Raw genomic sequence first — 23,346 nt, 5'->3', positions numbered from 1 at the left:
CCTATTCATATTGGAATGAAAAAGCGTTCTTCATTTAATCTAACATCAAATTATCATAGATCAGAGAAGCGAGTATAAAATTCATTAATGCGATGGACAATATCTATCCAGATATGAGTTTCGTGTTATTTCTGGGCCTGTTATGTGCCATCTTATAAAAATAATGCCGATCCCAATATCAACCCGATCATATAAAAAATTGAAATTACATTATATAACCTGACAATCGATATACATATGCATACAGACAAATTTGTATACCTCAGAACCGATTTGTAGAAGTTTGTATGGCACTACCACAGTTTGTATACTTGGTCCTGATATCTACCTCGTCATAAACATATATATATATATATATATAAACCATGTGTCAGTTTTCGATCATCGTATAAACAAACGGAGTTTTGACATTATGGAATACGTGTGGGATAAATAAAGAAAACTTTGGTCATCTAACGAAGTGCATAGTACTAAAACCTGTGGAATGCTAAACGAAACCGGTATAAAAGCAGTCGCGTTAATGTAGTCTGTGATCCGACGTGTGTAAAAAAGAATAAAATAAAAAAATACGCGATGCATGTCGACGAATCTTTTTAAGATTTCATTAATTCGTTTGACTGAAAATAAGTTTATCATTTATATCATTGTAAATAGGTTATATGATATCAATACATCGATACGCACCTCCGAAACCACCCGAGACTTGTTTTCATACTGAACGTCATTTTGACAGGTGAGGTTATGATCCCCAAAGTGCTGTTGTGTGCGGACTCTAATTAATAAATGAACATGGTTAGTGAAAAGTGGTTAATATTTATTTAGTTAAAACTTGTGGTATACTAAACCGGTATAAAAGCGGCCGCGTAAATGTAGACTGTGATCTATGTGTGCAAATAAAAAATATAAAAAATGCGCGATGCATATGTCAACGAAACTTTTCAAGATTTCATTATTTCATTCGATTGGAAATAAGTGTCAACTGAGATAATCTTTCAATTAAACCAGATTGCGCGGAATATTGTTCAGTGTAAATATATCGTCAGTTGCGTCATTATATATCATGTGTAATTATGTAGGTTATATATACGAATTCCCTTTGATAGCTGTGTGGTAACAACGAACCGGCCGGGGTTTGACGTTACGAAGTGCGGGACATATGTAACAAACGTTCGCATAGTTAGTGAATAATATAAATAAAGCAAATCAGTTTATCAAAAATAGGTCTGGAAGTTGTAAGAAAAAATGTTCGTCAACTTATAACGTCAAATTTTCTTTTTGTGATCTCAAATATTATGGTTGATATAAAACAAGAACACACGGAACTGTTAGTATATATAATATGAGAAACTCCTATCGAATAAATGTTTTCTAATTTATTTTTTGTGTCATCATTATTTTTGAATATTCCCATATTTTGCTTCCTATTGAGTCTGGCTCTGCTCTTTCCGATCCTTGTTTTGACTCCATCAGTTTGCAGCGGATAGATACATACTATTAATTGGTTGCCTAATATGTGTCCTTTAATTTTCTACCATTTCTTTATGCTGATTGTGGTAACCTGATTCAAGTGGTTTCCGACTATGATCATTATTCGCACATTTTCTATATTAGATTCTCAAAACAGTTTCTGGTGTTGATATAAGTGTAGTTATACTTTTTCCACCTGGCCTGTCGAGTAATAAATTATGAAACTTGTTCCAAAAAGTCTTTGGATGCTTTTTTTGCTGATAATATGAAAAGTTAAATCTTCGAAATGCGGTAGGCAAACACAAATTTTGACAACAATACTTATGAAATAACGTGTATGTTGAGTATTCCTATTCTGCAAACTGCATCATGGAAACCTAGAGAATTTCAGAATGTTATGGGCGCTATGTCATTTTAATGTAACATCATGACTTCTAACACCCTTTCACTATAATACTATATATTTGGATCACTGACATACAGCAAAAATCTGCAAACTATAAAATTTATATACTGTGCCATTCATTTTACTTTTTGACTCTCACCGTAACATAAATATGAAGTGAAAAATTCATTGGAAAAGTCTTTAGTTGCTCATTTATGGATGGATTTGAAATTGTTGTGTTCCAAACTAATTGCGCAGATACCTGCGAACTTTGAAATTTCTGTGGATAAGTATATGTGCTAGTATCATCCCCTATCTTTGATTATAGTAATATGGAATGGAACTTTGTTCAGCAAGTTTTAAAGTGTTTCTTTTCAAATAGTATTGAAGTTTGTATTACTGCGGTATAGAGCGAATAACTTCAAACTTTGATATTTTTGTGTCGCAGCATGTGTGCCAATCATTTTAATTTTTTACTCCAACCGTAACATGTAATTTCAAAAATTCATCACAATAGTTTTCAGCTTTACTATTTAACTTAATTTTCCTTTTTCTAAATTCCATGATAAATTTCTTAATTTCTAAATTTATTTCTAAATTATCCTGAAATGAAATGTTTTCCTCCACAACCAATGCAGGTACCTTAATCGTCTAAGTACGCTCAGTTTTTTTTACTTCTTTGAATTCTGACATATCTAGAGTCGCGGCAGTGACTCTGAGACAAGTACATTTATAACAACATGACATGACGAGTTGCTGCCAGAGACTCTTTACCGGAGCTATAGCGTTTTAAATGTTTCCGGGTGCCTTTTTTCTGCAACTATCAAACTGTAGATAATTGGATCTCCGCGGCCACTTGCAAACTTTGGAAATATATTTCATCGAGGGCATGTTTTGGATGACACGAAAATGTCTAGATTCAGAATGCAAAAACGACATTTAAAAATGGCCAATTCTGTTGGATTCGTTGTGTCTTGAATTTGATCTATCTTTCCTCTTTTCCTTTCTTTTCACTAACGTTATAAGCCGGAAATCATATCTCAGCCCGCAACAAGCATTGCTGCATGCTCTTGAGTTTCCAATGGACAAAACATATTAGAAGACAAGGAGAAAAATCACCAAAGTCCAAGAACAAACCTCTATCGAAATATTTCCAGTACAATTTTGACGAAATTTAGGTCTTATTTCGTAGAAACCAACGTTATAAGCCGAAAATCATATCACGACCTATAACCTGCTTTTCACCGTGCTCTTTGGTTCCTAATTGACAAAACATATTAGTGTACAAGGAAAAAAATCGCCAAAGTCCAAGGAGAGACCTGTGACGAAATATTTTCAGTACAATTTGGATGAAAAATAGGTCTTTTTTCATAGAAACCAACGTTATAAGCCGAAAATTATATCTCGACCTCCAACCCGCTTTCCATCGTGCTCTTTGGTTCCTAATTGACAAAACATATTAGGGTACAAGGAAAAAAATCCCCAAAGGCCAAGAACAAACCTGTGACGAAATATTTCCAGTCCAATTTTTACGAAAAATAAGTCTTTTTTAGTGGAACCCAACGTTATAAGCCGAAAACCGTATCCCGGCCTCCAACCCGCTTTCGACCGTGCTCTTGTGTTCCCCATTGACAAAATAAACTAGAGTACAAGAGAAAAAATCGCCAAAGTTCAAGAATAGACCTGTGACGAAAAATTTCCAGTACAATTTTTACGAAAAATAGGTCTTTTTTCGTGGAAACCAACGTTATAAGCTGAAAATCATATCCCGGCCTCCAACCCGCTTTCGACCGTGCTCTTTATAAAATAAATGCTCTATAAATACTTGGGTAAACGATCCCATAACGTAGGAATAGAATTACTATAGTACTTTAAAAGCAAAGCCTTCGGCAATGACTCAAGTTCATTTTCCGTTAATGTCGATGGATCTTTAGCTGGATGGATAGCATACATACTAGCACACCTTTCCATCGCGACGTTTACTTTCAGAATAAGCGTTCGATGTGAAAATTTTTTTTTTCTCGGAAAACATTCAAACAACTCTCAAGTCAAAAGTTCGGGGAAGGGCAGGTGCATTTTGAAAAAGAAATCTCGTCGGATCTTGCGCCGTCTCAGGAATGTAGAGATATGTAACACTGGACATTTATCATTAGACGTCGTGTGACGTGCAATTCTCGGAATAACAATAAACCATAAACTTCCCCTAGGAAAAAAAAGGTTGGGACAAGTACATTGATGGTCCCTCGTTTGCTGATAATTCCATCAATAAAAAAAACTTTAAAAAAATTTTCTTTTTAAATTGTCAAAAAAATTATTTTATAAAAAAAAATACAGAACAATTCGAAAAAATTTTCACAAATCTTGAAAAAACATTATCTGTAAAAAAAAATTAATCTGTATCTATTTTTTAAAGTGTCAAAAGAATCAAATAACAAGTAAAAAATAAAAAACTGAAAAATCGCGCTTGAAATCATTTTGGAAACCAATGCCTCATTCTTCTTATTTGATTCGAACAGCTAAATCAATTGAAAAAAATTCCATCTAATTTACGTGCAGCATTAAAATTTATTATATCAATTCGAGGCCAAGTATTTTCTAATTAATTGAAAAAAGTTACCACTTGAGTTACGTGCAGCACTAAAATTTATGATATCAATCGAAGGACAAGTAATTTATGAGTAACTCCAAATTTCAACATTATGGAATTGTTCTAAGAAGCTTTTAAATCCAAAAAAATCACATGCAAGCTAGTCATTTCTTACTCTATGGTGGCAAAGACTTATAAGAAAATCGATTCTTTTCAGACTTTCAGGAGCTTCTGATATTATTCACAATATTCGACGTCGATTGGATCGATACAAATTATGTTTAAATATGAGTTAAAAGTACTTGTCCGGCCCGTCACTTTCCATTAAAATTGTTTATTCAAATAAAAATCAGGGCTTCTCTAGAACTGATCGAGCACAAATATTTATGCAGAGCGAATTTAGAGAGTTATCTTCAAGTAATATTCCCTTAATTGCACTAATTGAATAAGAATGGAAACGAATTGTCCTGTACTATACAAGGGATGTTATTGTGCATCGATAAATAAAAAACATTTTGCACATTAAATATGTTCAAGCTTCCAAAAATAACTCCCCAGTTGGTATTGGAATGACGGCAATTTTTACTTCTCACTTTTTCCAGCGAACGAATTTCATTCGGTATAATAACTAACCTATACTTTTATTAAGAACATTAAACTAATAATAAATCGCATGTCAATAAATTTTTAACCGGATTCTGCCGTACAATTTCGTTTTTTTATGATTGATTTTTATTTGAATGAATAGTGATGGGCCGGACAAGTACTTTTAACTCATATTTAAACATAATTTGTATCGATCCAATCGACGTCGAATATTGTGAATAATATCAGAAGCTCCTGAAAGTCTGAAAAGTATCGATTTTCTTATAAGTCTTTGCCACCATAGAGTAAGAAATGACTAGCTTGCATGTGATTTTTTTGGATTTAAAAGCTTCTTAGAACAATTCCATAATGTTGAAATTTGGAGTTACTCATAAATTACTTGTCCTTCGATTGATATCATAAATTTTAGTGCTGCACGTAACTCAAGTGGTAACTTTTTTCAATTAATTAGAAAATACTTGGCCTCGAATTGATATAATAAATTTTAATGCTGCACGTAAATTAGATGGAATTTTTTTCAATTGATTTAGCTGTTCGAATCAAATAAGAAGAATGAGGCATTGGTTTCCAAAATGATTTCAAGCGCGATTTTTCAGTTTTTTATTTTTTACTTGTTATTTGATTCTTTTGACACTTTAAAAAATAGATACAGATTAATTTTTTTTTACAGATAATGTTTTTTCAAGATTTGTGAAAATTTTTTCGAATTGTTCTGTATTTTTTTTTATAAAATAATTTTTTTGACAATTTAAAAAGAAAATTTTTTTAAAGTTTTTTTTATTGATGGAATTATCAGCAAACGAGGGACCATCAATGTACTTGTCCCAACCTTTTTTTTCCTAGGGGAAGTTTATGGTTTATTGTTATTCCGAGAATTGCACGTCACACGACGTCTAATGATAAATGTCCAGTGTTACATATCTCTACATTCCTGAGACGGCGCAAGATCCGACGAGATTTCTTTTTCAAAATGCACCTGCCCTTCCCCGAACTTTTGACTTGAGAGTTGTTTGAATGTTTTCCGAGAAAAAAAAAATTTTCACATCGAACGCTTATTCTGAAAGTAAACGTCGCGATGGAAAGGTGTGCTAGTATGTATGCTATCCATCCAGCAAAAGATCCATCGACATTAACGGAAAATGAACTTGAGTCATTGCCGAAGGCTTTGCTTTTAAAGTACTATAGTAATTCTATTCCTACGTTATGGGATCGTTTACCCAAGTATTTGCAGTGTGATGCTGATGTGCAATCATATCAATTGTGTTTCGATCATTTCAATCAACCCTGGGTGCGAACTCATGTTGATTCAGCTAGACCCAGACGTAGAAATTGTGAAAAGTGCTCGATTATGGAACGACTTGTAAACATCTATGGGACTTTACGGATAAAAAATCCCTGTGAAATGACATCGGAGGAGCTCCAAATTATATCTCCAACCATCTTCAAGGAATACTTTGGTGAATATACAGATATTTTGTGGGATCGTTTACCGGAATATTACAAATCCGATAATGAGATTGCATTATTACGTCGTTGCGTTGAACATTGGAATGTATCATCGATGGACGATCATATTGACGGTTCGGCTCCGCAACGTCGAAATTGTAGGAAATGCTGTGAACGTGTTTAAACAAGTTTAGAATGCACGTGCTCATAACGTCGGCGGAATCAAAGAGCCTGTACAGAAAAAAGGACCACCGGAGGAGATTGCATCGATTCCAATATAGATCACGTTTGAACCTGTTTGAAAGCGTGTGGAAGGGGATGGTTCAGTTTTGGGGTAGGGATAGATGGAAAAACTACAAATAGCAGAGTCCAGAAGAAAAAAGCATCACTTCACGTCTTCGTAAAGTTGAGTCAAGACTTGCTCTTTAAAGAAAATCTCAAAAAACTATATCCATAATGGAGTTCTCCGCCATCAACAATATCATCGCAAAGTCAGAGTATCTCCCTGCCAAGAAGCTGAAAGAACTCCAAGTCAACGAAGAATATCGCGTCTCGGACGTGAGGACAGCAGATACCAAATGGGGAAAAAGATACGTCGCCGAAATCGGGAATGAATTCACCGTATTCCTGCCACCGCGAGTTGTCAAGGCATTCGATCAGAATCCAGCGGTATTCGAGAAACTTCTGGAAACGACTCATTGTGGACAACTATACATGAAATATCTCGGTGGTGATTGGAACGCTATTGAATTTTCTCAAAGAGATTTCTAATATTCTCAACGCAAAAATGTATATATCTGAATCACCGATGAAATGTATATTGAAGGAGGAGGAGGAGGAAGAATATTGTATAAATAAAATTACACATTTATGAAAAAATTGTTTTGTTTATTCCAAGATCCCTCTATTACATAATGCATGATATACGTATAACCAGCTTTGCAAAGATTTTACATTCTTCGTTGCACAATTAAATTTCGATTCGTTGATGTGGTGGTGATGGTCGCATTTCGATGGATTTTTCGGCAGTTTTTTCAACGATGGGCAGTCCAAAGTCTCCAAATCGACAATCTCCGTTGACAGATCCAAAAAGTTCGTCAGCCATAAAGACTTTTCGCCGCCTTTTACGAAGATGGTATGAGCGCCGCGTAAGATAGTTTGAATTATTCCTCTTGCAGCATCGTATGGTATTACACCAAAATCCCATGACAATCCATGAAAATTACGTTCCAGCCATTTGTTTGTCGTTTTATACTTTGTCGGCAGAGAATCCCATGCATACGGTGGTGCGAAGAAAAGTGTGAGAGGTTCAGCATTCTTCACGTCCGCACGAATGATTGAAATTTCTTTGAGTATAAACTCATTGATGGGTCCTTTGAAGCCTTGTAGATCGATGACAAAATCCATGATGACTGTTGGCCGAAGAAGTTGATGGTACGGTTTTATACCAATTTTCTCACCCCACCACTCACAGGATTGTATTCAACGATGCGATCGTGTAGAATAAGGCAGTATGCGCATGTTTGTGCTGGAATATTTGTGCTTGTTTCAAATTCGAGGCGCACATCAACAGGTCCAGACTTGAGAGAATCGTTCTGCTTCGAGCAGTCAATCACAATGAGAGGTGCAAATTTGAGAAAATCCGCTTTTGTAAGCCATGGTTCGGCCTCCTTATTGTAGTACATTGGTTGAAAGTTTGTATACATATCGTAGAGTACTGCATACTGATTTTGTTCTATATTCAAATTCATATTACCATAAGGATAACATTGTGAATTCAAGTATAATTTTACATCAGTAACGTTGCAATGATCAAAATTACTCGCATTTTGCCTCTTATTATTCTTTCGTCCTGTTTGGAATGCCAGGATCACATATCGAGGTTTTTCCAGCTGCGTTGATGTCTTGACTGACCACACGTGTTTCGATGTCGCCGGTAACATTGGATATTCATACAATTCCCACGTACGAAAACTCATTGGAATTGGGGTATCTTTGGCGATGAATTTCAGCAATTGAATTTTCCGTTTATCCGCCACGGTGACGTATGGAACGAGCCATTCAATTTTCCGTAGTGTAATTTTATAATCTTCAGCGGCTGGTTGAACTATGGCATTATCATCGGAACGTGATCTAGTCAAAATCAATTCGTGCTTTGCATTCACCACCATTTTTCGATAATCTTCAGCAAATCCCAGCAGCATGCTCAGTGGTATGCATACGTCAAAGTTGCCTGCTACGTCTACAATTTGTTTAGTCTCCTCAACATCGAGCCAACCGGTGTTCTCAAGCATTGCACTTCTCGCCGACGAATGAGATGTATATCCTTTGATGAGAGATGTGATTCCGACATTTTTATTACGATCGATTTCAACTGCGTTAAGTTCATAACGCACCTCCTCGAATAAATGACAAATGGCATTGTTGACGAGGCTCGTTGCAGCTAACGCTGCACCATCCGCCTTTGTCAGTTTGCCGCAAATGTGAATTGAACTTTTACTCGGTAGAATTGATAAATCTTGATGCTGGATTGAAATACGTATTTCATCACTATTGTTGTATGTTGACGATGCGTATGGTTGATGAGCATGAACCTCATAATGTATGATGGATTCGTCAAACATGACGGGTGTCTGGATGTTTACGATTTCTTCCTCCATTGCAGGCAGCAGATGCACAACGAGCAAAGCAGATAATTTCTCACACGCGAACACCACGAATTTTGAGACCCAAACTCTTCAATAGCAGAAGGTTTTGAGGTGTTAGCTCTTTGAGCGTTGATCGACGACTGCTTTCGCGATCCCATGTTGGCTTATTAATATTGCCAATACGATGATTGTAAATTATGCCCATTGAGATTTTATATGAAGTCTTATGGTGATGACTTCACCGCGGAAATTGATCAAATCTCCGTCTTGATCGACAATACGAAGCTGTATATTGTCAATGCGACGAGTTGTGATTGGTAGATAAATGACGCTCGACGGTACTTCGATGATTTTATAGCCGGCCGGTACAGATGGGAAAAATTCGTGAATTGTATGAACTTTTCGCCCGTTGATGTATGCACCAGTGGTTATGTTACACTCGACTCGAATGGCGTTCACTTTGAGAATGGACACGGGTAGATCGGACACATGTCTTTTATTGGGCTCCAATCGACGCGACGTAAAACCCAGCAAAGGTCCAATCGAATTTTTGGATGTAAAATCAATCGATTGATTGCACTCAATTTCACTGCGTAGCGTATAATTATTCGGCTTAAGCTGAATTTGTATGTTTTTAGATGCCAACTCAGTTTTCAAATATTTTTCAATATCTTCAATTTCATAGCTGCCCGTTGGAATGGTCACCACATGATTTCCAACGTGAAATTCATTGCAACCAATGTCGATATTTGGAATCGAATTGAATGTGAGCAGCTCGACGAGTCCAAGAGTATAATTTTTGTCGGGCGATAGTTCGATGGGTGGAAAAAATTGTGCCTCGAGTATGGAGGATGATCCAGTAATGGTGATCGTCAAACTATCATCCATGATGCTCGCAGATTTAGAACTAAACACGCAGCTCCATAGTCCTCATTTATATAGTGCATAATTGTCTCGTCGATTTAGTTGTCCACACAAAAATTTCAAGCATAAATGCCCGCATATTATTGTATCGTATTCCTGATACTTTTTATAATTGTATTTCACGCTACCAACATTGAAGTATTTCATGAGTTCGGGTGGAGGTGGGAGATTACCGAAGCTGTCAAAGTATGTGACTCGTTGACCATTCTTTTTATATGCAACCCAGTGTGTCCCAGGGCCCACATTTTCATCCAAATTCACGATTGCTGATTCTTGTTTGAGTGGTCCATTTTCAGGCAAAGTGTCACGCATGAAAACCCCACGAAAGTTACGAATTTTCATGGCTCTCGCATACTTTAGCAGATCGATGTCGGTGAGTGGTTGATGTGGTAGCGTGATTATACGTTTTTTGTCCCGAGGTAAAGACCCAAACCCTGTTTGTATGGTTTCAGATGTAAACCTTTACCCAAAGCGATGGCCTCGAGTGTTCGGTTGTGACGTTTACTTTCCTCCAATTCCTTTTTAGCCGCTTGAGCAGCATTTACAGCTTTGACTATTGCAGCACTTCCACCAGACAGTGCACCAACGGCGCTAAGGCCGGCAAAGATGGGTACGAGGAAGGGCAATAAACCGCCGATTTTGCGAGGTACAGGTAGAACCCGAGGCGTGCGTACTTTAACACCTTTAACACTGGCACGCGCACCTTTCAATGCTGACATGACGATTTCACGGGGGTCACCACTACGAACCATGGCTTTCTTTGCAGCACTGATGATCTTTTTCAGGCAAACACTTTTTTTGGTCTTTTTCGTCACTCCTTTCATACCTAGACCAAATTTCTTTTTCGCCTTCATAATGTTTGTCACGGCCCAAGCACTTGCTCTTTCACCAAGACTTGCGTCTTTCGAGGTTACACGTTGCCAGGCTTGTTCAGCCAAAATTTTATCCGCCAGATGTCGTGCTTCCAAGTTTTCACGATTTTTCGAATATGCGATATCGTGTTCTTTACACGCAGCGTCCAGCGCGTTTATACCAGGATCACCACGAGCAAGACGTTTGATCAATTTCGTACCGGGTCCACAATATTGATATCCCGGTAGATGTAGTTCCACGGGGAGATTGTTGATTATACTGTTTACCAAACCTTTACCAGGTTTATCATGTACAATCATCACTCTGCAGTGGTTACAACTCGACTGACTATTCCAACATTATAAAGTTGCATTTATATGATTTTTTCAATCAGTCGCACGCGAGATGAAGTCGAAGAAACAAGTTTCGAGCGGTCAACTCCCCATAATAAATTTCGATGAATTTATTGTTGGAGCGGGTAGTGTGAAGAAGCGTCATGGAAACTTACTACCTAACAGCATTCGAGCCGTATTTTGTGGCCCCTCGAATTGTGGAAAAACGAATGCCTTACTCACGCTCCTAATACATCCAAATGGTTTGAGATTTGAGAATATATATCTATACTCGAAATCTTTGAAGCAGCCTAAATACCGATTGCTCGAGCAAATGCTTAAACCTGTGGAAGGAGTGGAATTTTTTCAATTTAACGAGCATGAACAAGTTGTGGCACCTAGTGAAGCTCGCCCAAACTCCATATTCATCTTTGACGATATAGCGTGTGAGAAACAGGACAATGTGAGAGCATTTTTTTCCATGGGAAGACACGAGATTGTGGATAGTTTTTATCTCTGTCAGACGTATACTCGTATTCCGGAACATCTCGTGAGAGACAATGCAAATTTTATAGTGCTATTCAAACAAGATGATATGAACCTCAAGCATGTATATAATGATCATGTCAATACGGATATGACTTATGCAAGTTTCAAAAAAATGTGTGTCAAGTATTGGAAATCGGACAAGTATGGATTCATCACGATTGACAAGGACAGTGAGTTGAATGCTGGAAGATATAGAAATGGATTTGATTCTTTCCTCACTGTCGATGATGATGATGATGATGATGATAAATAATTGTTCCCCTGGATTTTACAAGACAGTCTAAAGTCTGACTTACTCGTGTCAACATGAAGCGCAAAGAACTTTTAAAGGAGACGGCTGTATTGAGTGAACTTGCCAAGGCGAGTGATGCAATCAGACGAAAACATCGAATGTTGAAAAGTGGACATGATAGTGCTCAGCAGAAAATGCAAGATGTGTTTAAACCGATTGTTGAACCATTAGAAGAACTAGTTTCATATACGAAAAAACCTAAAATTAAGAATGAACGTGTAAATGTTAAAAAGGAGGAAGAGGAGGAGGAGGAGGAGAAGGAGGAAGAGTCTCCAAATTTTGGAGAAAATAGCATGAAGCAAGATATTTCTTTCAAAGATGATATTTGGCATGATGCAATTACTGATGAGAATGTCGGTGTACCCTTAACTAAAAATAGTGATAATGATATTCATGAAGATAATAATGATGATGATGAGGACGATGATAACTTGGAATCATCTGGAGATGTTGATAATTTGATACGTGAATATCTGGGCTTACTGCGTAGTAATAACAAAACAAGATTAGATGGCGTGTATGGAGTACGAAATCTCGCTCAAAACAGATTAATGATTGGTGATTCACCAATTCATTTCGAACTCGATCATATAGTGGTTGGAGATGAAAAGTATCCCAAAAGTATTGGCTTGGTGGAACTGTTGTTTAAAAAAGAGCCCGAACTCAAATATCTAACACCAAATGACTTGGAGAAATATCAGAAAATTATCATCACAACGAATGCTCATAAAAAATTTTATAAACGCACGGGTGCGATACGTCAGGATAAAAATAGTAAATTTAAAAATTATATATCCCAAATGCTCGGTAGCAACGATAAGAAAGGTGGTGCTCTGCCTCAGTATAAGGTAGCACGAAAGCATACCTCTGTCGACTATGTTCATTGGGATGATCCAAATGAGCTGGTGGATCGTCTTCGCTTATTGCTCGCATCTCAAGCTGCTGGAAATTCATCACATTCGAATGAAATTATATCGATTATCGAGGAGTTGCGTGAAGCTGAAATCATTTATTAACATGTGATGGCTTGCTTTCATCCACATTCCCAACATGAGCGTCGATGTGTTTGGACGAAAGTTGAGTAGACGTGGTGCAGGTCCTCCAGGTAAACCAGGTGCTGGATTCAAAATTACATCGGACGGTCATTACGACTTGGAACGAAAACGACTGAGCAACGTTGGCGAGCCAGTAAATGCTCGAGATGTTGTAACACTCGGTGTATTCAGCAAACACATTCATTCTATAACTCATAGTGTGACTCATACAACGAATCAAAAGTGTGAATCGAATGTGGCGGCTGCAGAAAAGCGTGTGAGAACCGAGCTCGCCCATCTCCGTGAAGAAATTGATAATATAAAGAGAGAAATCTCAGAACTTCATGATGATATGAAGTTTTTACGAGATCATCTAATGATAAGTCAGTGAAAAATCCTCCAGACTCTTATCTTCTGCAATTGATGAGGACCGTGGGGGGCAGAAGAAAAAATGAGTGAAAAGAAGCTTGCGGTGGTTGAAGAACTGCATAAGCCAGCTCGGCGGAATTATCCACGTCGACATGTGGATATACGCGGCCTGGATGAGACTTGGCAAGCTGATCTTGTAGATATGTCTGCATATGCACAACACAACTCCAACCATAAATTTCTCCTCACCGTCATCGATATACTCTCCAAATTCGCCTGGGCCGCACCGTTGAAGAGTAAAAGTGGAAAAGATGTGAGTGCTGCAATGGAAACGATTCTCAGCAAAGGGCGCATACCGAAAAATCTTCACGTCGATCAAGGAAAAGAATTTTATAATACTGACTTTAAGGCTTTGATGAAAAAGTATAATATACACTTGTATTCTACATTTAGTAATTTGAAAGCATCAATTTGTGAGCGCTTCAATCGTACACTTAAGAATAAAATGTGGATTCAATTTAGTTTTCGCGGAAACTGGAAATGGATCGATATTCTCGATACATTAATTATAAAATATAATGATACATTACATCGTACGATAAAAATGAAACCGAAAGATGTGAACACTGCGAATGAAAAACGCCTGTTGTGTAATGTATACAATAGATCAGAAGTTGGAAACCAAGCAAAATTTAAAATCGGTGATAAAGTACGCATAAGTAAATTTAAGAATGTATTCGAAAAAGGTTATACACCAAACTGGACAACGGAAATATTTACAATATATCGAGTTAGAAAAACTAATCCAGTTACTTATAATATAAAAGATCATCAAGATGAACCCATCACAGGTAGTTTCTATGAGCAAGAGCTGCTTCGAGCAAAATATCCCGACATATATCTTATTGAAAAAGTATTGAAGAAACGTGGTAGTCAGTTGTTCGTAAAATGGCTAGGTTTCGACAAAACACACAATAGTTGGATAAGTAAAAATGATTTGTAAACAATAAAGATGGAAAATTCGAAAGGCTGGTTGATTTTTACGACCTTTCCCCAACTCCGCATGAAAAGCAGATTAAAGAAAAACAATGACAGATTTTCACAAAAAATTTTTATTTTACATAAATTACAACATATATTTACAAATTTACAAGTTTTTGAGGAAAAGTCCTCTCGCACAAAATTTTTTTTATTTCATATCAATGTTGAGAACAAGTTCTCACTCTCACAATTTTTTTTTTTTCGCATTCAATGTACAAATATTCTCGCAATCTCTAACATTCACAAGCACACATTCGTATTTACAATGATCTATGCCTCCATAGCTTCTGGAAATTCGGGAATATTGTAATGGCCCCATGGTAACGTGTCTACCGTTCCAGGTATAACATATCGCTTGTCATCGTGTGGACTTAGAGCAATTTTTGTCTCCGTGATGGTATAGACATTGTGTAATGTCGAGCGAATTGAAGATTGAGAACGCTTCATTTCGATCTGCTCATTGAGACATTTCACGTAATCTTCGAATGTTATGGTCCTCGCCACAACATTACTTTTTACTCCTTTTGCTTTTTTGACATCGTTCTCACCCTCAACTCGCGTCGCATACATCTTCGATCTAAGTCCAACGAATTCGGTCATTATGGCCCCATTGTTCTCATCTTTCATGAGACCCGGGACCTTTTTGTTGACTAGCGGTATACCATAAACGTTGTCATGGGGATAGTCACTGGTGTCATATTTGTCGAGATTACATTTCATGTCCTCGTACACATCTTCACATTCAATGTGGTAAATTAAACTATCAGTATCCGTATACATGACTTTACATTTATTTTGATACGACGGCATCATGAACTCGTGATGGAATTCATATAAACAAGTTTTTGAAATATCTAAAATAGACATGCCAACATATATCGGTTTATTGAATTTGACTTAAAGATTTCGCAACTCTACAGCGATTAAATTTTCCGCAAAAATACTTCGACTGTGAAAGTTAGGTTTAGCAATCATAGCCTCTGCTCCGTATCGACCTGCCCATTCCGTTAACAGTTTAACTTGGACGTGACTACGAACATCCTCCATGGTTTTTCCAAACACGGCATTATTCATTAATTTGAATAGATTTTTTTCAAAATCATTTTTCGCACGTGTACGAAACTGTGTATTCAAATCAATGTATGTTTTGAGCCAGGAAGATTGCTTAAACTTCAAGACTCTATGAATTTTAGTGATTGTCAAACCATGTTTCAAACACTGCTGCAATGCACGATAGTGGATGACATATCGTTTTTTCGCATTCACCGTGGCAAGAAGCTTCTCTTGCTTCGCGCCCGGAGGTTTGTCATGCGTTGGACAAAATGGCAAATCACTATGTGCATCGTGCAAGTGTTTCGGATATTCCAGATCAACCTCAAGAATATAGCCAATTTCAGATTCAAATGGATGAGACTCGATGTTGAAGTTGGCAAGGTCTTCAATCCATTCGAAATCTACATACGGCAGTGGTTGACTCATTGCCCAACCATACAAATTGTTCACATCAAAATACATCAAGTATGACGATGGAATAGATGGGTCATACGAGTTCATGTACTTGTTATTGGCACGGGCATGTCTTTTGGAGCATTGACTAAGACCACCTCGGATACCTCTCTCCACAAACAATACCATGTCGATGTCTGTGAGCAATTCAAACTTTACTTTTGTATATTTCATCATGGCATCCCAGGTATATCCGGGGAGAGTGTAGTAAAACGCAGGGTCAAGACCATAACTTTTCAGGCAAGTATCGCGAAAATTCTCAAAGATATCGGCTAATAGTAATACGTCAGTCTTCAAGTATAAATCGCTGTATTCGCCGAGCGTTCGCGTTGAAAATCGTTCCCACACATTTTTCGCATGTGCATACTCCTTCTCGGAAACTGTTGAATCAGTTAAAGAGCTGTAAAATGCTTCCCGCGGTGGAAGCTCCGTTTCATCCAACTTTTCGAAACTGTCAATATACTCGTACGGGAAGACACCTTTCCGTGTTAATAAATGAAAATGGTCTACATCTTGGAATTGCGACTTTAACGTCGCGAGTTTATCTACAGTTAAAAAGGATGCTAATTTGTCTAGGCTCGTATTGAGAAATCTGAGCGAGTCAATGAAACGCAATTTTATATTTTTCCGCGTGTCTTTGCCTGTTTGAACCGTTTTCGAGAAGGAGATGTACTTTTCTTTTGTTATTGGGAGCAAGTCGATTTTCCCCGCGAACGCAGTTGCTACTTCTTTAATTATAAAATGTGCATCATAACCGGATAAATTGTGGAAAACTATTGGCATGAAAAACGAATTCTGATAGTTTAAATTACAATTTGAATGAGCCGGACCTCTGAATTGCCCTGTCAGGTGGCAATGATCGCGAACACGCTCGTCACCCTCGACAAAAGGTTTCTCACAAATATGGCACTCTTTTTCTTCCCGAAATTTCCTCCACTCTTGCGGAGACAATTCTTTCATCGGAACGTTCGTAAGAAGAATCTTTTCTACGCGCAAAGCTAATTGTTTAAGTTCTTCTACGAACCATTCCACGCAGTCCTCACCTCGGCGTTCGTGGTATCCCGAAAGCGAATCATCGTAGGAGCACTTTACATAATATCCAACGCTGAAGACGCGATGATGTTGGCTCTTATTTTTCTCCCTTTCTTCTTCAGCGCTGGTCTTCTCCAAGATGCATTCGAGGTCGGCGTATACCACGAACGGGAGACGCTCCTTCCGATTGGCATTGGTAAACTCCAACCATTTGTCGTTCTCAGCTGGTAGTCGAACGGCACAATCGTTGATAACGCCACAATCCACCTCATGGAACTGCAGCTTATCAATGGTTGGGAAGTAATGAAGGCATCTATAACAATCAAAAATTTCAAATATTTACAGTATATTATCATAATCGTAAAAAAATGTATACAGTTGTATATTAAAAATACTTACCGATCACAGATGTATTTCTTGTGCCCATCAGAATTGAGCTGTGAGTTGACGAGCCGGGATAAATTCTTGATCCACGCGAAGTGTCCAATTCCACATCCCGACACGTCTTCGATGTAAAGCAAGTTGAAGTGTCGCTCTTTCTTCTCCTTGCTCACACGGACTGGTAGAATGACTTCCTCCTTCTCGCTATAGACATTGATTGAGAGATTATTCATCTTCTCAAATTTCCCAATCTGGTCCAACGTCATAGGGAAGTTGATGCCTTGGAAGTTGAATATCGTTGAATAATGCGGGTAAGAGGATGTGCGATCGCTGTTTTTTTCTGCTGGATAAAGTGCAGCAGTCATAGCCCATCCAAAACACGCATTATCCGCCGATTTCACATTTACCACCGCCCTTTTCAACTGTATACGTTTCACCAATGAAACGTGACATCCCGCCCGCAAAGCGTTGTACTTGTTGATGTTCACAGTTAAATTTGTTATTGATGTTAATGTCCAGCCACTGTCACTCTCCTGGAACTCCTCGAGCGATCTCAGAGTCGGCTCCACGACTCGCTTCCGATACCACTCACTCAAGTCCGATGTTGTGAAAAGTTCAACATTTCCCGTGTTGACACTTTTATTTGCCCGCTTATCGCCCACGGTAAACTCTCCGTTAAACGAAGTGTTCACTTTTATACTATTATATTTGCAAATATGAGCCTGCACTTGTTCTTCAACAAGCTCATACGCATCCAATAGAAACTTTCGTGGGTCGATATGATCACGATTAATCACAGCACCGGTTGACAAGCGATTTTCAAATGCGCTGTCAATTTCACGCCATGTTAATCCATGATCATTTAATCCTCCGCCCCAATGTATGAAGCGTTGGCGTGTTGCCTGCTTCAAACATTCGAGACGCAAGATTTGCGAAGTGACCGAGTGGTGATATTCCAGTCGCGGTCGTTTCGATCGAACTTGCTCCTCCAGCGATTCGATGAGGGTATCACACTGGTGTTCCCACACCAAAAATTGCTCCAACGTCCGCAGGAGAGTTGCTTGCATACGCAGCAATTGCTCGGTAGCGATGTCGACGGTGAGAGACATGATGCGCTGAACGAAATTTGACTCGAAATGTAACTGTTACGTCGTCTCAACAGAGTCTGAACCTTCCTCAAAATTGTTTCATTTTATATACGCGTTTTTTCGTTTCTGAGGTGGGGATGAGTAGGAGGGAGGAAAAATCTTGACTTTTCTGGAAACTCGAATGTGGTACCCAGGATCTAATCGAGGAAGTGCGGTTGACTTCAAAAATCCCTTCTTGCGCCTTTTGAGAAATGCCTCTGCAGGTTAAAAATGTGCAACACCGGACACATAAATCTGTCATTGAGCGAGTGCATCTCTGTAAAGATTTCTAGTCCAATGTGAACATTTTTTTTTTCTCGGAAAACATTCTTCTAAACATCTCTCAAGTCAAAAGTTGGAGGGAAGGGCAGGTGCATTTTTAAAGAAATCTCATCACCATCTCACGAATGTAAAAATATGTAATATGGGACACATAAATTTCTCATTAGGGGTCTCCGTCACGGATTCCAATAATTGAGAGCACTTTTCTTCTCAACTGACTTTTCTTAAAACTCCGCAGGAAACATAAATCAGTCATTCGAGGGGGGGGGGGGGGCATCCACGAGTTCTTTTTATTCCGGAAAATATACTTTGTCTATGCAATGCCGCAAACAGGACCGCTGCATCCCCTCTCCCCTTCTTTGTTACCCTGAGAACCTCAACACACCATGCAGCCCCCGCAATGCGCTTCCCCGTTGTCGCACTCTCCCTAAGAGCCCATCGGTTAAAACTGGTTTTGAAAACAGAAATCTTGTCGGAACTTGCACCACCTCAAGAATACAAAAAAATGTAACACAAAACACATAAATTTGTCATTAGTGTGACTTGCAAACATCGTAGGTCGCGGAGTCCGATAATTGAGATCATCTTTGGAAAGAGCACAAAATTTCGTCCAATACAATCTGATACCGGAAACATAAATCAGTCATTGGTGGGTGCGGTGAAAAAAAACCTTTGTCCCAAATTTTTTGTCTCTTCAAAGTGCCGCCGCACCCCCGCTGTCCGAGAACCTTCCCCCTCCACATACCATGCAGCCCCGCAACGGTCCCCGCGCTCCCCCGTCCCCGCTCCCCCTGAGATCCCTGAGTTAGAACTAGTATAGCCTTACTACTCACGGACTCAAGATTATGCAAAAAGTACCAACCCATTTACGCAGCTGACGTATCCGTATATGGGTTCAGACCGATACATACAAGGGCTTCTTGATGCCCACCATAACCAATCACCGGTGAGAATCTATCCGTCTCGACTAATCGCCGATGAGAAAGTTTCTGATAGTCCTCAATGTTTTCTTGTATACCGTCTGTTATCGTCTGTTATGTTATTATAAAGTGATTGCGATCGTAGCCCCGTGGATCAACGGTGCAAGATTTGCAAATTTCGTTTAAATAAATAAAACATTATTGGAAATAGCAGTGGATATAATCAATTTTATTTTTTTCATAAAAGAAGTTCCAATAAGTTTCGAGCCCAATTCACGACAATAATATCTATAATAAATAAAACCTCAAAAGTGGATTAATTGATCTCATACAGTGTACTGAGAGTGAGTAAAATGTTGAGAAGTGAAAACGTGAATAATGTGTCGTGAAAATTAAGAATTATCTGTTCTACTTCGATATCGTAATCAAGAGACTCGGTAGAGTCTCGGGACAAGTACATTGACAGCTCTGTCGTCTGCTGGCCTGAGGCTCTCGCCGAGTATACTTTCTCTGAATAAAACGATTCGCCGTGGTGGGGGTAAAATTGGCATGTCATATTGTTCAAATAAGAAACTCATAAGTCATCTGAGGCTTCGAAAATTGAACTGGAGATTAATTAATAAATTCTCTTTCGATTCCGCCCAAAATGAGCATGATCGGTGGCGTAATTGTTGAGAAAAAACTTTGCACGGGCTCAAGATTATGCAAAAGTTACTGACACATTACGAGTTCGACGTATACGTATACGCGTTTTGACGTGAGTTAGTGGTAGTAGAGTTGTATCTCAACGCATTCTGATTGGCTCACTCCATCTGACAGACCACGTTTAAACTCCATAAACGTATCCACGGTCACACTCCATGAACGTAACCACGCTCAGACTTCGTCAACGTATATATGTACAACCATCTGTCAGTTTTTGATAGCATCATGAACAAACGTTGTTTCGACATAACAAAGTGCGGTCTAAATTTAATTTTAAAAAATGTTTGTTGTTTAATAGAGTGCATAATATTTATTATTTTAGTAAAAATAGTGATGTGCTGGTGTCATAATATTAAGAAAACCGGTCTTTTAGTGAATTAAACCGGTATAAAAGCGGCCGCGCAAATGTAGTCTGTGATCCGTGTGTTTTTGGGTGATGCAGATTTTATTATTTCGTTCGATTGGAAATAAGTATTAATTCCTTCAATTGAACCAGGGTGCGAGGGATATTGTCCAGTGTAAATATATCGTCAGTTATAGCGTGGTTATATGTCATGTGTATAATTAGATTATGTATACGAGTTCGCTTTGATAGTTGGCGTTTGACGTTACGAAGGCGCGACAAATGTAACGAACGTTCGCATAGTTGGTAAATAATATAAACTTGATAAGTCAAATCAGTTAATCGAAAAGAGTTCTAAAAGTTCAAAGTTGTGAGGAAAAACGTGCGTCAACCTATAACCTCAAATTTTCTTTTTGATCTGAAATGACATGGTTGACAAATATCAAGAGACGCGGTAGCGGCTCGACGCCAAGTATTAAAAGGAAAAACTGCAGCGCAAAAGAAAAGCCAGCGCGAGCCCTGCCGCTACTCTTATATACGCGAATATGCCGGTTTTATGACGTCAGAGAATTTTCAAATGGCTCTCACAAATAAACCATTTCATAAAAGAACTTGAAAATTTGTGACGATTTTTTTTCGATTTTTCTCTTTCCATTGGTCTTTGTTGCAAGTAAGTCCGTCCAGTAGATCCTGAGATATGTAACGTTAGTGATTTAAAATCCATCATTACGTCCTTTGCACGATTTCTTACTTTTGTCACACTCTACGTCACGTACTACGCTGAACGCGGCTACCCCCTCTCCTTCTGTGTCGCCGAGCGAGAGAGACAGAGAATGGGCGCACAGCGGGGACAATACCAGCTCTTGATTTGCGCATAAAATATGTATATAATTATATAATATATATTTTATTTATTAATATTAATTAATAATAAAACATTACTATAATAAATATTTTATTATAGTTAATATATAATATAATATATATATTATATTATACAATATATAATATAAAATGATAATAATATAATAAAATAAAAAAATATAAAATTCTGGTCGACGCCGCTGGATTTTTCGAGGATGTCTAGGGCGATAGCTCATGGGTTTTGGAGGACTAGGTTTAGGTACATTCTATCGCGATTTTCCATTTCTAGGTGGACGACCCCATAGTTTTTTATGTCCAGTTATATTCCTCCATGGCTTTCGTCGTCTAGGTATGTTTTTTCATGCTTTTCGAGGTCTGGGTCGACGGCTCCTTAGTTTTCGATGTCCAGGTATGTTTCTCCATGGTTTTCATGGTTTCGGATAATTCCTCTATGGGTTTCGATGTCTAGGTATATTTCTCTATGGTTTCTGATGTGCAGGTGTATTTCTCCATAGTTTTTAATGTTCAGGTGTATTTCTTCATGGTTTTCGTGGTCTAAGTATGTCTCTTCATGGTTTTCGCGGTCGAGGTCGACGGTCCCACAGTTTTCGATGTCTAGGTATGTTTCTCCATGATTTTCGTGTTCTAGGATAATTTCTCCATGGGTTTTGATGTCCAGGTATATTCCCTCATGGTTTTGAATGTCTGGACATGTTCCTTCATGGTTTTCGTGGTCCAGGTATATTCCTCCATGGTTTTCGATGTATGGATATGTTTCTCCATGGTTTTCTTGGTCTAGGTACATTGCTCCATGGTTTTCGTGATCTAGGTAGATTCCTTCATGGTTTTCGTGGTTCAGGTATATTCCTCCAGAGTTTTCGATGTCTGGATATGTTTCTCCATGGCTTTCGTGGATTAGGTAGATTCCTCCATGGTTTTCGATGTATGGATATGTTTTTCTATGGTTTTCGTGGTCTACGTAGATTCTTCCATGGTTTTCGTGGTCTAGGTATGTTTCTTCATGGTTTTCGCAGTCGAGGTCGACGGCTCCACAGTTTTCAATGACCAAGTATGAAGGACCACGAAAACCATGTTCCTTCATGGTTTTCGTGGTCCAGGTATATTCCTCCATGTTTTTCGTCGTCCAGGTATATTCCTCCATGGTTTTCAATGTCTAGGCATGTTTCATTATGGTTTTCGTGGTTCAGGTATATTCCTCCATGGTTTTCGATGTCTGGGTATGTTTCTCCATGGTTTTCGTGGTCTAAGTTGATGGTTCCACAGTTTTCGATGGCTAGGTCTGAGTTTCCATGGTTTTTGTTCTCTAGGTATATTTCTTCATCATTTCCGTGATCTAGGTCGATGACTCCATACTTTTCGATGTCCAGGTATGTGTCTACATATTTTTCAATGTCTAGGTATATTCCTCCATGGTTTTGGATGTCCAGGTATATTTCTTCATAGTTTTAAATGTCTACGTATGTTCCTTCATGGTTTTCGTGGTCCAGGTATATTCCGTCATGGCTTTTGATGCTAGGTCAACAATTCCATAGTTTTCGATGTTTGGTTATGGTTCTCCATGGTTTTCATGGTCTAGGTCGACGGTTCCATTGTTTTCGATGTCTACGTCGACAGCTCCATGGTTTTCGATAGC

At 38.3% G+C, this 23,346-nt stretch overlaps 1 protein-coding gene across 1 annotated transcript; it reads right to left on the bottom strand.

Moving 5' to 3' along the window:
* Window positions 1-16,610: 16,610 nt before the first annotated feature.
* LOC122416265 (uncharacterized) lies at window positions 16,611-17,684 on the bottom strand. The gene is made up of 3 exons (XM_043429033.1): window positions 17,470-17,684; window positions 16,974-17,383; window positions 16,611-16,630 (listed from the first exon to the last, which is right to left on the bottom strand). Exons 1-3 carry the CDS (start codon window positions 17,682-17,684, stop codon window positions 16,611-16,613), a joined length of 645 nt encoding a protein of 214 aa, XP_043284968.1.
* Window positions 17,685-23,346: the final 5,662 nt, after the last annotated feature.

Source organism: Venturia canescens, chromosome 9, assembly GCF_019457755.1.
Source record: "Venturia canescens isolate UGA chromosome 9, ASM1945775v1, whole genome shotgun sequence".
Classification (NCBI taxonomy): domain Eukaryota; kingdom Metazoa; phylum Arthropoda; class Insecta; order Hymenoptera; family Ichneumonidae; genus Venturia; species Venturia canescens.
The sequence above is the reverse complement of the archived record's forward strand: the minus strand, read 5'-3'. Positions and strand labels throughout refer to the sequence as shown.